The sequence below is a fragment of the Amaranthus tricolor genome, chromosome 3 (assembly GCF_026212465.1).
Source record: "Amaranthus tricolor cultivar Red isolate AtriRed21 chromosome 3, ASM2621246v1, whole genome shotgun sequence".
Taxonomy (NCBI): domain Eukaryota; kingdom Viridiplantae; phylum Streptophyta; class Magnoliopsida; order Caryophyllales; family Amaranthaceae; genus Amaranthus; species Amaranthus tricolor.
In genome coordinates, this window is record NC_080049.1 from 30965748 (window position 1) to 30982722 (window position 16975).

The 16975-nt window shown below is 28.1% G+C and overlaps 1 protein-coding gene across 1 annotated transcript; it reads left to right on the top strand.

Moving 5' to 3' along the window:
• Positions 1-4803: 4803 nt before the first annotated feature.
• LOC130809173 (ethylene-responsive transcription factor LEP-like) lies at positions 4804-6524 on the top strand. The gene has a single exon (XM_057674834.1). It carries the CDS (start codon positions 4885-4887, stop codon positions 5683-5685), a length of 801 nt encoding a protein of 266 aa, XP_057530817.1. The 5' UTR covers positions 4804-4884; the 3' UTR covers positions 5686-6524.
• The last annotated feature ends 10451 nt before the right edge of the window (positions 6525-16975 follow it).

The following is a 16975-nucleotide window of genomic DNA, read 5'->3' on the forward strand; positions in this document are numbered from 1 at the left end:
AATAAAACAGAGAAAATATTATATTTCATCATCATCATATCCAGTATATTCCCGCCCATAGAAAAACTATAGATAAAGTCTAAAAAAGAAAAAAAAAACAACAACTTATACCCATAAAAAAAAAGCGCTATTAAAAAATCTGTCACGGAATGGAAATAAAAATGTTGATTGTTAATAGTCAATCATGTAGAATAGCTGAGTAGGCATAGTTAGTCAATAATTTGGAGTCACCGTTTGCTAAAAACAGTCCCCACCGATTGATTATCAAATGTACCCTCCGAAGAGAGCTAAACTTCCTTTTTTCTTAAAAATTACTTAATACACTACCAGCTACCTCTTTTTTTTCTCACATGTAAATACCTAACATGACTTATAGGAGTACTGCATTGACTGTTTTAATAAAATTCTATTATATTTTAATTTTTTAATACAGGATAAGACGATAAAGAAAAAATGCTAAGAGAGCAGTGAATTTAAAATTTTACACTATAAAAGTGATACTTATTCTTAAATTGAGATAAAATTTTATTTTTTTATTCTTCTTTAATCTTAAAATACTTAGAGTAGTATAGATTAAAATAGATTTATTCAATTAAATTAAGTAATCAATAGACCAGCAAAATAAAAATAAATTTAATTCACCAATTTAAAAATATTTTTGATTCAAAAAAAAAATAGTGAGAGGATAAAAAATTCTGACTCATTTAGTTTTATTTATTAAAAATAAATGTAAATTAACAAAAATAAGGTTAGGAGGTTGTTTTGTTTTAACTTCAGTATAATCTTTGAGTAAGGGCGGAGTAAAAACTGAAAAATTTTTTAAAGACCTTGCGAAATTTCAAAAGTTATGATATTTTTTCTAAAAACATCTTAAACACATAATATATATTGTTTAATTTAATATTGAGGCTCCTAATTTTTTTAAGGTTTTATACAGTCAAACATCTTAAACATACTTAAAACCTCCCCGGTCCACAAACTCATATATGGGTCTGAACACAAAGACATGACTATAATAGTGGTGCTTATGAAGTGGCAAAACATAATAGAAGCGGGAGGGAGTTTTACCACCCTAAAGAGACGGTCTTACTAAGAGATATGCTTCATGCATGGATTAGATAGTCCATACATAAGAATATTGACTTTTTGTTTGAGGTCGTCTCATTGAGAGTTCAAGAGATGATCTCTTACAAGAATAGCTCCTCTTTGTAATGTAATATAGGTATCATGATACTTTTAAAAGTAATAAGTATAATAACAATTGGTGTAGTGATAAATTTAATATTTTTTAATCAAAATTTCAAAAATTCAAATCTTTTCATCCATATTTTTTAACAAGTTTATAATTTAAACATTTATTGCCCCTTATATTTTTTAAAAGTTTCGCCACCAATTATAAAGAATCAAAATGTAATTGAATTATTATTTGAAAAATCTAAGAGAATAAAAAGTAGGTTTGATTGGTTATTTTAAATAAATAGGATTTGTGAGACTTATTATGAACTTTGTGGTCTCCCTTCTTTTATGCCCATAAGGATTGAAGAATAAGGATGACTCGCACATGGGACGGGAACGAACGATGACATACTTCTATTATGTAACATGAATACATGATAGAATATAATTAATATTAGAACTCCTAATCAAAGAATTATCTATTCGTCGATTAGAGATAGCAAAATGGGCAGGTGGGTGTAAATACCGATTACTACTATATTTTAATACTGAAGAAAATATATCTTAAAACATTTATAATAAAATAATAAAATATAATAGAAATTTATTTTAATATCAAAAGAAAACATAAACACTAATCTAACACTCTAGATTTGGCCTTCTCTAAAAGTAAAAAATTGAATCATTTATTGTTCTTGTATTAGTATATGTGAGACCAATTAAGTGTAAAATCTTTGATTGAAGTATTAATTGGTGATATATGACGAGATTAACAAACACGACCATACTTTGAAGTGTGCGTTTATTACTTACTTCAAGCACTCACTAAAAGATCACAAATTCTCATGAAAGACCATCTTTAACTAGACCGGCCTATTATATATTTTTTTAAATATTGTAAGAAAACATTAAGAATAATGTAAATAGACGTTTAAGATATTGAAAGTAAGCATTAAGAATATGATAAGTAAGCATTAAAGATAATGTAAGTAGGCATTAAAAATACAATAAATATACATTAATCTTAAATGGGTTGGGCTTGAGATACGTCTCTCAAAAAAACGTTCTTTCAAGATCAAAATAATACGTTTAATTAGATGAAAAAAGTCGAATATAACATGTACTATTATTATACCCAATTAGTATCCCTAATCCACCCTTATAATTTTACAATTAGTCTCTTCTTCCATACAAAACATTGAATTTGGACCTCTTTATTATTGAGGAGCTTAAATTAATTCATTCTAATGAATAAAAAGTTGATGCATGTGAATCGAAATCCCAAGATCATGATTGGTACAAATGCAATCTATTGCCATAATTGTCATCCTTTTTGCACATATGGCTACCAAATTAAAGATCAAGCTTTCCTCTTAATTCGTTTATTAAGAAAATCCCCTACGTAGAACACCACCATAACCCACACCAATAATACCATCCAACATTGCTTCCCTAATAAACACGAACTTATACTAATAACGTAACAAACACTGTCGATTGATCAAACAAGACAATCAAACCATATTAGGGAGGGGCCCGAGAATATCAAAGCTTCTTTTACCACCAAACTGTCAACTTTATACTCCTTTTAATACGTATCTAATGCCCCATACTGGTTTGACACATATATTAAGAAAGGGTAGGGACCACTCTAAATAAGTAGGTGACATGTGATTTTAAGGGTAAATTGGTAAAAAAATAAATTCTATAAATAAAAATTAGACATTTAAGGTGTACTTACGCAAAAAGAAAATAAAAACATTTCTCTGAATTGGAGGGAGTACTACTCTTGTAACATTACTAGTAGTATACAATTAAAATAATTGTAGGAGCCAAAAACTAAAAATTAAAGCCAAAATAGTGAACCACGAGAGTGGGCAACAAGGGTGGGCCGCGTTGTAACTTCGCCATTGAAACCAACCAACATTCATATATAAAAAACAGTATATTTCATTTATAAAACTAAAGTGTGGGAAATTAGATTAAGGCATGACATATTTCTATCAAAAGCGATAAAGAGATTGCAATTAATAATACCATCAGCTCGAAAATGAGATACAAACATGTGAACTCTTATTGTTCTCTTTCTAACAAAACTAGCTTGGATATTCAAATAAAGATAATGATAATGAAGCATCAAATATAATGATGCATATAGTTGCTGACTTGTTGAAATAATGATCCTTCTATGGTCAAATCTTCTTTCTTAAACCTTTTTGTTTTCAATTAATGATCTGCTAATACATAAAAAAGGATGAATTAAAAGAACTTCCTACCCATTTATATTTAATTAATAAATAATGATTAAGCTAAAGTAAATTAATTAAATTTCATATATTTGTTAGATTCTATAATTAGCTTCTCATTCAAGAACATGGATTCACATGTAAAGTGGAATTTATAAAAATTTAAAAAATTGAAAGTAAAGCACTTGGTTGGCCCAATTAAATAATTATGTAAAATTAAAAATAGAAGTATAATTCTACGTTGTGATTAGTGATTAAGTCTAATAATAATAAGTATCTAAGAGAACATGATCATGTTAACCCACTAGCTAGTCCCTTTCTTAACTTTCTTTGTCGTTTTTTTTTTTTTTTTTTCTTTTATTAATTAACATGTTAAATTAAATGAATTTCTAAATTAGATTATCATTGCACCACTCATGACCAAACATTGTTTGTTATAAGGTTTTTTCTTCGGTAGTTTGGTATACAAAGCGTTTTTATAAAGTAAGAGTTTAGAAAAAAAAAATTCCACACAACAATGATATAAAAGTAACACAAACTGTCATATGAGATGTATTTTACAGTAAGACAATCTCCATTAAACTGTTATATTGTTTACTTTTAGTCTTAAATTGAATATTTATAATTATAAAGTGATCACTTACGCTCTTAAAGGAACCAATCATTACCTTAAAGCTAGTGATCACGTTATAGTTTTAGATTGATCATTTATAACCATAAAGTAATTGAGCACTTACAATTTTAGAGTGTTCATTTAGAGAAATAAATTAATTATATAAATCTATCTCATGATAAAACGATTTCATATAAAACTAACTAGGTTTGATATTTGAAAATTTGAATTATATGGTTAAGATACTTAATTTTCCAAAATGTCTCATTTGTAATTAGAATTTTATCACCCTTTTCTTTTTAGTATATTCTTTTTTATTTTTGTTATAATTTTTTTTATGAAAATATCTTTATCATCTTTTTTTATTTTCATCCGCACAATTTAAATATACCCATTATTTCTTAATCTTTATGCATAATTTCTTTGTTACAATCTAAAAAAACTAATATAATAATATTCTTTGACAAAAAAAACTTAAACAACATCTAACTTCAATAGAGAAACATGTATACTCAATTTGTCTTTTTCTTTTTAGTAATATACTAAATTATTTTATTCTTTCAATCAACTTATATAAGTAGGTAATATACCAATTAATGTCTAACAAAAGGTCACAACCCCAATTATTAGTCATGCTTAAAAAATGAATTAAAATATATGTAAAAGTTACATTAAAAAATACATAAAATAAAAAAGCCTCAAGAGTATAATTGACTATATATACCAAGGAACATGCATCAACATCAAACCCAACAAGTAAAACAACCACATTATTCTTATCTTCCTTTTCCTTAAACTCAAAACTTCATCATTTAGCTAATAATCCTTCAATTAACACACACCTTAAACATGTTTAAAACCAAGACTACTAAAACCACCCATCAACAACAACAACAACCTGAAAACCCACCTGCCGTCAAATTTTTGGGCGTCCGTCGGCGCCCATGGGGTCGCTACGCAGCTGAAATACGAGACCCGTCAACTAAAGAGCGACACTGGCTCGGCACCTTTGACACGGCCGAAGAGGCAGCACTAGCTTACGACAAAGCTGCTCGGTCCATGCGCGGTCCTCGCGCACGGACCAACTTTGTCTATTCAGACATGCCTCCTGGCTCGTCCGTTACATCTATTCCGTGCCCCGATGAACCACACGTAATAAATCATTCTAAAAAAAGTACCCATCTACAAATACACGTACAACCAGAATTTTCTATATCTTCTATCAATCAATTTGATTGTGCAGTACCAACCGCGCAAGTCTGGTCTTCATCTTCATCGTACCAGAATAATAATAATAATAATGATAATAATAATAATAATTATTCTTACATGTATTCTAATTATAATGCTTGTAATGATGAGGGTTTTAGTTATAACAATAATAATAATAATAATAATAATAATAATGGGGGTTTAAATGGAAATGATGAAAGTAAGGAGATAGAACTTCCTCCATTACCCGATGAGTATACGGGTGAATTGAATCAGGGTTCATGGGTTGACCCGTTTGATGGTGGAGCTACGTCAGATTACATGGGATTTGACTCTACAATGGCAGGTTATGTACATAGTCCATTGTTTAGTTCAATGCCTCCCGTTGAACATGGGCTTGACCCCTTTAATTTGGGTTCCTCTTCTTATTTCTTTTAATATTTTTTTTTATTTTTATTTGGTAGGTTAGTAAATTCCTAAACACAGAAAAAATAATTATTTTTTTATAGGCAGTAAGAATCAAATTACAACGTCATTTTAAATAATTTTTTTCTTATAATCTCATTTTCAAATTTATTATGCCTTTTTATTTTAACCGTTTATTTCTATTATCATTTATTTTTTATCTTATTTTTCAATTTAATTTTCTTTTACACAAAATTTCACTTATTTTACTACGAGTACAATATAATAGGGAGAGAGGGAGTACTTCTCTAAATTGCTACTATATGTTTCACCATTATGACTTTATCATTTTTTCAAATTTTAGGTTATTTATGTTTTTTGGCGGGGATTTGGGTTGCTTATTTGAAATCTTGGATTTCGAATATGTGTAATTATATATGTGTGTTGTGTACTTTTTGAAGTTTTGTTGTTTGGGCTTGGGCCAAATGATGCCTCTCAGGGCCCATACTGTATTTGGTCCTGAAGTAGTGCATTTCAACTTTATATAATAATAGTAGTTCTTTTGTATTTTCTAGTTGCTCCTCCTATCTTTTACATTTTACCATCTCTTTAAATTTACTATTTTACATAATTATTGTAGGAGACGGATTAGATATATAGGCTAAATAATCCAATTAATACAAATTAAAGAGAAAAAAATATATAAACTTCTTATTTTAAGATCGTCTCTTCGAGGACGGTCTCTCACAATAATAGTTGTACTATTTTATACAAATCAAAATAAGAATTGTTTTGATATAATGTTGTAAATTGAAAAAGTTTGAGGGAGTGCTCCCAAAATCAATGCAACTACAAGTTTACATAACCTAAACATTGTCCTTAGTCGGAGAGACATATTAGAAAAAATTGCAAATTGTATATATGTTTTTATGAACATTTAGAAATTTAGCAACGGTTCAATTAACTCACTACATCCATATTTAAAATTGTCCTAGCAAATAATATGAGTAAAATTTGTTTTTCTGTTTAAAAAATAATATTGAGTAAAAATAAAATTAATTCATAAAAAATGTTTTCGATTAAGAGTAATGATAGATGATCAATAAAATTAATATGTTTAAATTGTCGCGGTCTTCATCATCTTACCTAGTGTATGGCACTCATAGGAATTATGATCAGGGTCTGGAGATGGAAGGAAGAAGACGACTCATCATATCCATAAAGAAAAGTGTGACAAAAGTTCTTCAATTTGAGAAAGAAAATTAATATGTTTAAGTAACTTCACAAAATTTTTCTATTAATCTTTTCAACATAGCAATTTAAATAGTTTTTACTTTTTAAGTGTTTAAATAGTTTACAATCTATTGCTGCCTACAAAAAAATTCTAGCGTTGGCCGAAGAATTAGTTTAAGAAGCATTAGTACATATAGTTATTTCAAACATTAGAAGGCTTATATATTTTCTTACTTTTTATACAGTTTTCAAAGCAAAATTTTTATCCTTAATATCTCTAAATCTACATCATAACAATTATAGAAACATATGATAAAATGTTGATTATTTAGAGCATGTAGAACACTATTTAAAGGCTTAACGCATGTACTAAGACATAGATTAAGCAAAGACATAACAACGAGGCAAAAACAAGGCTGCTCGAGCTCATGCTCGTCCGAGCATAGGTGTGCTCGTTTGAGCATGCTTTGTTTCGTCAGACAATTTGCTTGAAAACTTTCTGTTTGATGTTTTTAGCATTTGCTCGTTCGAGCATTTAGGAATTTTCACGTCATAATATTTCTGGAAGTTGTTTTGGCTCATGCTCGTTCGAGCATCTTGAAACAGAATATATGTTCATGATACGAAACTTTGTTTCATGGAGTAATATGTTGTTATGAACAAATATTTTACGTTATAATTAACTGATAATCATCAGTTATATTTGATGTATGGTTTTAGATGAATTCATGTCACTTCAACTCTATAAATAAGAGTGAGTACATGAAAATCATTTACATCTTGAACATCAATTTCTGTCTCAATCTCTTAAAACATAAAAGAGAGTAATTAACTCATTTATTGTTAATCTGGTTTTGGTTTCCACATAATCACATAATCATTTAGTTCAATCGGTTCATACTAATTGGTTGATGTGATCGATTGTATTTCATTGTGAATTTCCATTCTCATAACCCAATGTAACAACCTGAAACTAACCAGTTGATTAAACAAGATTAATTTAAACTAATGTGGAAGCTTAATACTTATATCGAGCTATTATGTTGATAATATAATCAATTACTCAACTGACCATATTATCTACTAGACATTTATCAAAGAATTTAAATATCAGAGTTTACAACCTTTAAAAGATGTAAAAACATTACATAATAAGAATCATTTGAAACAATTTAAAATATGTAAAACTCTGCAGAAAATCCGGCAGAATTTCATTTGTAAATGAGATAAACCAAAAAAAAATATCCTTTCGACTCAAAAGTCACCCTGCAAATACAAAATCAACATTTCAAAATAACTAGTGAGTGGAACATGCACCAAATATTTCAAAATCACATCACCTCGTAGGATGGAATCTTTTCTCCAATAATCCAAAATAAGTACTAAAATAATTTTAAATAAAAGATTTGCTTTACTTACATTATTTTATATAACTGATTGAGATTACTTTGTTGATTACTAATCTTTACGCTTTCAATTATCGTTGACTTCATCAATCCTAATCTTCTCAAAATCTATCCCCCACCAGGACAGGTTAAAAAAAAAAAAACCATATAGTCAGCTTATGTTGAGTACATATTTATCATTCCTCTCACAACCCAATCAAAAATACTAATTATACATAATATATATAGCGAAAAGGAAAACTTATAACTATATCTACACAAGGTGATTGGGCATTGCTTTCTGATTGTACGCATACTCTAACCTTCATGTAGGTCATATATCGACATGTAGTATTAGCCAAACCAACTGAGCTAGATACTATAATTCCAAATACATATGCAAGTAGGATTCGTTAATCACATCCTTCAAAACATTTATATTTTTTTTCAACCACAACACTATATACATAAATACATTATAAAACCTTTTTCAATATTCTTTATTTTCTGTTTTTATAAATCAAAAAATCTTTCCACTTTCTTTGCCAAAACATTACTTTCAAAGTCTAGAAATCATTAATCTATAAATAAAACTTTCTTTTCTATTATCTTTACTAAAACTTACCCTTTCAAAATCTTTAAATCATAAATCTATGGAATGGAACGAACTGTCTTTTCCATCGGGCTAGCTAGACCCTCCGAATGACTATTAGACAAAGATCCCTAGTGTGCACACCCCACAAACGGGAAAACCATAGCAGAAGATCTAAGTCCGAGGTACTGATCAATGTACCCCAACTATTATGTAGTGTTGAGACAATCCCGACGAAGTTCCAATTCCTTGAGACACCATTGAGATAGTCCCAAACGTTCCAAAGCATAAAACTATCTATAAAGCTTTTTTGTAACTATTCTACAATTTCGAGATTCAAGAACAAACTTTATATATTAGGAAGAATATCTTCCTATATTCAAATCAATCTTAAATAAAGTTAAGATACACACCTTTGAAATCCTTAAAGATTTTAGTAAGAAATCCAACCTTTTCAATTATAGCAACACGACAAGCTTAGTCAATACGGTTTCTCAATGAATTCCAAATCTTCGATGTGAACATATATGTGCTTAGTAATAATTAACAATAGATTTGACTTAACTACTTAATAAGCTTTGTTTAACTTTGATTTTATGAGGCGAAAACTTCTTATTTAAAATTTAATAAAACTAATTCCTATATATTTTTTACTTAAACCACCAACTATTCTTGATCACCAAATTAATTTATATTAACAATACTAAAACACTCACTTAGCATACTAAAATCAATATTAAGATCCATAATCAAATACGCAAACACCCAAAACTTGAAATTTCACTAGGAACTTAAAATAGGCATAACTTCTCACATATCAATTTGTAATATAATTACACATCATTCTACTAAGTCATAATCATGTTCTACTTATTAATTTCATGTACAACTTACCCATATCAATTTTACATTCTCAACTCGTATGCATATTTCGAAGAATATACTCAAATACTAAATCAATCTCCAATTGACCAACATTAACCCAAGAGCTTTTCTAAATGTCACTTTATAACAATTTCGAATCAAACACTGAACAACTCAATTAATATCTAAAATAAATATCCCATCAAATGATGTGTTTCAAGATTCAATAACTATAGCAGGGTCAAGTAATCTCAATGTTATTCCTCATTTAAAACCCCAATTAAAAACAAGATTAACAAAAATCTCATCTTTCAATTCCTATCATCAATTCCCTAGTTTAATGTCAACAATATCAAACTAGCTTCCAACCCTTTAACAATTTCTACCAACACATACAATTTAAGCTCAATAAAGTTTACTTTGAATATCAATTTCTTCACTTTAAATTCAATTTACTAATTGCTAATTTAATTCATGTCTTCGTCTTCAATCTAATCAATTAAGACCCAACAATTACTGATCAATGATTGTCTATCAAACTAAACCATCAAAGAAAAAGTATCAGCTAATGGCCAACATGGAATTCAACCCGAGAGTAACCGTAAACAACTCTAACAATTTCACTAATTTACTATCTTCTCCTTCTCAAAATTCCATATCACAAAGTACCTCCAAACTCTAAATAAAACGACAATTTAAGAAAAACCTATCCCAAAGTTTATACATTTAAGTTTTCATAAAATTCCAAGATTCATCAACAATATCATTCACTCTAATTCAAGATTAGAAAACTACAAACTTGCTAAATTAATCTCATCACAATTCCATAACAACACCATTAAGCTTTAGTTCTTCTAATTTATAATTCTCTTAATTATAGAATATAAAGTAATAACTACTCATCCCACAATTCAATTTAAGCTCAATTAAATTCATTTTGGTGAGAGTGTACCTTAAGTGTTCAATCTTTTCATTTTCCATGGCAAATTTCTTCACACAATCTTCTTCCCTTATCAATGGAGAAGAGGACTAACAATTGATGGTAAGTAAGGTCAGCCACAGCTAGGGATAACCGACGGTGTAGCTGGCGGCAGATGGACTGTTGCAGTTGACTGGTGTGGCGATGGCTTGGTGGCTCGCAAGTGACAGAAGAACCAGAAGAAGGGAAGTTTAGGATTGAAAAGGAAAAAATAAAGAAGAATTTCATTATTTTGGGTTCCTTCCTATTCTAGAATACTTTAGTTTTTAGTAGTAAAAGATAAGAATGTCACTTGTGTTTCTCACGTGAGCTTGATGACTATATTTTTTTTTTCTTTTTTCTTTTTTTTTTACTTAAGCTTAAATAAATTTTATACTATATTATATTTTAATAATATTTATTTTTTATTTACTATTTTTTTATTTACTTTTATAGCTTTATAAATAAACATTATATGACTTTACCAAAATAACTCCAACCAAATAAGCCTTTATTCAATCTAATAATTTAAATATTAAATAAAACCTTAAAACATTAACGAAATTTCAAATGTTCATAATCTTAATTAGTTATAATAATCTTAGTTAAAAACGATAATTAAGGAGCTTAAAAATCACACGTTTTACACCTAAACCTTTGTGGGGGAAAATATCACAATAGGAAAGCTTGTAATCACCTTCAATCTATATCAAGATTTTCGAGTGATGTTTATCGTTGAAAACATATCTTCTCTACGGTGTTATTCAATTCGTGGTTCATTCAAGCAAGGAGTCCATTGCCATACAGAAAGGGAATACTACAAACATCATCTTATATTTGTAGTTTCATTTCCGCATTGTTATTTATAATATAAAAAAGTATACATTAAAACGAATCCAATAAAATCTTACATGAATGTGTTTTATTTTCTATACATCTCTCATAAACTTTAATCAAAATTTACTCACCTTAAAGTGAGATGTTATAAATGGAAAGAGCGTTTAAGAAAAGAGGAAGTAGATGCCTCAGATAATTTTTCTAAAAAATTGATTTGGCTAATGAAAAAAAATTAATGGAATTACGATTCCCTAAATTGCTATACATTTTCTAGCTCCCAATTTTGCATTATATTTATAACAAGCTAATTATTGTTAAAATTAATCTTAGAATAGTTTGTATTAAATTTTGTCAATACTTTGATAAAATTTAAATTAGTAAATTTATTCAATTTAATAATTAAATATTTGTTAATAACTAAAATGATAAATTATATTTTATCAGTTATCATAACAGCTATTTCTATCGAACAATAATACTTTGAACAACTACAAGTTGCTTCTACATTTGTACAACTAACACTATCAATAGCTAACAACTATTTATACGGTTATCAGATAGCTAATTTGCGTCGGATATGTCCAAAATATAACACAAAGATTCACAGAGCCAAATGAAGAGAGAAATCTTAGATTTGAATACCAACCAAACAGTTTATATGAGGTCAGTTTGTGGAAAACGACGAAATTATATACAAATTATTTTTACAAACCTAAAAATTAGAGGGGAGTTTGGCAAAAAAGTTTCTTTATACATCATGTTAGCTTATTTTGATGTATATAGATAGTTGAAGATTAAACCATCTAGTTAGTGTTTGGTAAATTAGCCGGTTGAAACAATTTATTGCTATAACAGTGTTTTTAAAATCAGCTAGTCAACCCAACTTATAAAATCAATTGGTCAAATTAGTTACTTTAATCAGCTATCAGCTATCAATTCTCGTATTAACCAGTTGCTAAACATCCTCTTGTTAAATAGAGATAAAAAAAATTCTAAAGAACACAATAAATGAAGACTCTAGATCAAGTAACAGGCCTAACTCACTGGGCCAAACAAAATAAGAAAATTTGAAAAAAATAAGATTTTTTAATAACTTTAATAAAAAAATAAGCTTCTGCCAAACTTTATTCCCAAATAAGCGTCTTTTGCCCCAAAGTTAGGCTCGGTATGTAATCGTTGTTACTAAAAACGAGTGTAAAGAAATGGTCAAAATTTTAGTCAAGCTATATGTCGCTATTACCAACAGCAAAATAAGGCTTTGACCGGTCAATGGTAACTAACAGCGACTTTGAGCTGGACCTGATTTGACTTTTATTGACTTTTTTGTATGATTTAAACTAGCCGTTGTAAAATTAAAAACTAACCGTTATGAAGTTGAAAATAGTCGTTGTTATTATGTTCTATAAATAACTCCATCATTTTCCTACTTCATTGTATCCATACTCCATCATTCTTGTTCTAGTTAATCGATTTTAAAGGTAATTTGATATGTATTCATTGAACAAGAATGAAATTGTGTTGAATTTTCGAGAGCATTTTCTCTATTTGAATATAAGTGTCTGTTTGATTTTGATTTAATTCACACCTAATTCTTGGCGGAATGATTCATCGCCGAAAACTTTGAGTAATTAACACCATTTTATTCATAATAAACATGTGATAATAGGATAAACATATATACACATCTACATATATATTACAAAATATACACAACAGTACACATGTTACAAATATTCAATATATACAAAACGTTACTAATGTTTAATATATAAAAACATCATACAAATATTTCCTGGGTTAGGTCTCTTATACAAAATCGGGTGAAAATGACAAAGGAGGAAGAAGGCTGCTATATTTAGGGTCGCCTAAAGTCGCTGTTACTAACAGCGACTTGACCATTGACCAGTCAAGTCACTTTTTTTCTCTAGTCACTTTTTTTGTTGAATAAAGAGGAATGAATTTAATAAATAAGTTCAAATTGTTATTAATTCATGTAATGTATATGATTAAGATAGATCTTAATTATTAGCATTCTAATATTCGAGAAAACGCTATTTAATTACGATAAACTCTTTTAACAATAAGATCATAATTTTTATAAATTTATTGTACTTCTACTTCATTATTTTGAGAAATAAAAAATTAATTGTTAATTTTACAAAGAAAACGCTGCTAAAATTTCATTCATCAATTATTACTTCTGAAACTCCAAATTCGGAATTGGCCAGTGTTCTCAAAAATACTCCATTTGATTCTGTTCCACTCTAATATACAGCTCATTAATGCGTTTCGCGATAATGTGATATGGTGAGTTGGTGATAATGGTCATCCATTGTATGTCATATACTTTCTATATACTATTTATAGTGTACAATAATGTACAGTAGCTACGATAGCATCCCATACTTTTTTTTTTCAGAATATATACTCTTTGTAAATTTGTAATCCCTCGTTATTCAGCGGATAATCTTTTGTATATAAGTTAGAATATATTTCACCTATTCATCACAAGTGCCTATTTCTTTATCTAGTTAAGTCATCTTAAATACTTTTTTCGTTATAATTTACTTGCAACATTTGCTTTTTCACGCAGTCCAATGCACTAATTCAATCTTTAATATCTCTGATTATGAATAATAAAAAATTATAAAAATTTGATATTAATAATCCTTACAATGAGACGAATCAAACAAGATTTCACTTGGCTATATTTTAACCTATAGATTAAAAATTAATCACAAATTAAAAGTGATGAATGAATAGTGTAATTTTTGCCCATGTAGTAACTAATTTGGAACGAAGGAAGTATATCATTTCTATTTTTGATATGTTAATTTTACCAATTTATCCTTACAAAACCTAATTTTTCACACATTTACACCTATTAACCTCACTCTATCTCTATTAAAATATAAAAATACTATACTTTTTTTCTTTTACATGTAATCCCATTTGACTATCTAAAATATAATAAAAAATTAAATAGCACACATTAAATAAATAGATGGAAGTATAATATATTACTTGCCGTCAACCATCAGCTTTGTAATCCCTTGACCAATAACTTTATATGCTCGTTTTGCATGTCCTTACCCATCCTATTGCTCTTGCACGTTTGATATCATTTTCATTATGTTGCTTTTTTTTTTGAAATGATATGTTAAACTCAATTTTCATCTGTTTTTATTTTTTTTCACTCAATTTACATTGAATAAAATGCTACTATTATTTTGATAAGTTAACAACTAACAATAATCAACAAAAATAGAATTAATTATTAGAGTACTTCAAATTGTAACTAAAAAAATATTAGTCAATGGAGGAGAATGGTGTAACAACATACATCATTCAATCAATATAGTACTCAATTCAAAAGATCGTACAATCCACCTAATAATTCCCATTGACAAAAAATAATGCACTATAGATTGGTGAATGAATCTAGAGTTTAAACAAAAAATATTTATTCTTGTCATTAAATTAATTTTACGTTTATTTAAAATTAATTTTAATCGAATTTTATATTCACATTAATTTTTATATGATTTTAAATTTATTTTAAAGTTAATTTAAAATCGAATTCAGTTACAATGTTAGATAAATATTAAATTGTAAGACTTATTTCTAAATTTATTAAATTCACCATCATTTTCAAAGTAGCATTATTTCATTATTTGTTAAGTGGTAGACATGACAAGATAAATATCACCTTAACTTGTTTGAGGATAATAATAAATATTCCAATTTATTAAAATAAAAAAAATAATAATAATTTACAATGCTATACCTTACAACGCTATTTGTTCTCATCCTTCTTTTTAATAATTGCTGAATAGAATAAATTTAAATTAGTGGAAAATTTCAACACAACAGAGTGGGACCCAACACTAACAGACACGACGTCGTATTCATCGTACGCTACCACGCGTAAGACTAGCGTTGGTAAATAATTTGGTTTATGCAACTGCTTTTCGACAAAATACTCCCTTACATTCGTCCGATCGGTTCCGCTCAAAGGTTATCGAACCTAGAGGTCATTGGCAAGTGGAAATATGTTAAGAAATATCGAGATCTGATCTCATATCGATGATTTACTGAGATGTTGATTAGTAATTAATATATAAGTTTGATGAGCTGCTCTTTCTATAACCAATTAGTTTTTGAAAGGAATATTATTTTTTATGTAGACTTTGACTATACAAGCGTAAAGCGCATTGCGGTTTGTCTGAACTCAAAACAAGATAAAAAATTCTTGTGATAGACACCCTCTTTGATAGACCATCTCTGATTGGATTGACCCATAAAAGAAAATATAGGGTAATATAGACATTAAGCTCTAATGGGTTGAGCTTGAGAGGCGTCTATCAAAAAGACGATCTCTAGCAAACTCATGGAAGCAAGATCAATCAAAAGACTTTAGGTGAAACTTAAGATGAAATAACATATTGATAAGTTTTAAAAATAAAAGTCTCATGTTTTAACAAGTGATAAAAATAGATAAAGTATTTATATTTCATAAAGGATATTTTCATTAGCTTTTAGAATGACTAATGACTTTAGTTTTTTGACTAGTCAAACAGTTAAAAAAATATATGGTAAATTAAATTTTAAGCTAATAAAAAAAACTAATGATCGTTGCTAAAAGTGTTAGCTTTTTTGATTGATACTAGGCGGATAAACATAACTTTTGAGAGATGAGTTAGTAAGACTAAGCATTAATTGTTGGATATTTATTTGAGATAATGAGAGTAAACAAAACAATGAAAAAAGTTAACAAAACTATTCTTTTTATTTTGACTTAAAAATAGTTTTTAACCAACTAAAAATCGCTAACTAAATATTTTTTTAAAGTTTTTTGACCTACCAATAAGCTTAAAAGGCTTTGTCAACAATGACTTGGTTTTTATTTTTTTTTTATTTTTGAAAATCAAAAGGGAAGGCTAGCATTAAGAAGATCAATCAGAAAATACAATGTGAGAGATCCACGAAGGACCCTCATCTAGCCAAACCCTGGAGTAAACACTAATCGAAGCCCACCTAGCTAAACGATGAGCTACATCTCAAAGTCTCAAACCCCTCAAACAAATAAAAAGCTGTAAAATTTTCCATCTTAAAGTCCCAATTCATGACTTTATTTTCGTTCAATCAAACACTTCTTTATCGACCCTCCCAACAAACACCTCCTGGCCTTTCTTTTAATAAGTTTCATAGTTTTAATAGTGTTTTTTTTTCACATGGACTATTTTTACTTCTAATTTTTAGATGCATAATATTAAAAATCAAAAAAAATTTAAATTATAAAAATTTAAATTGAGATACATCAAACAATTACATTTAACTAAGTTTTTTCTTATAAAAAAAATTCATAAGATAATTCCTATTTGATGAATATTGACTACTCATATGTTACTTTGATATTAATATATATATTGAAATTTTTCCTCACAATATGTT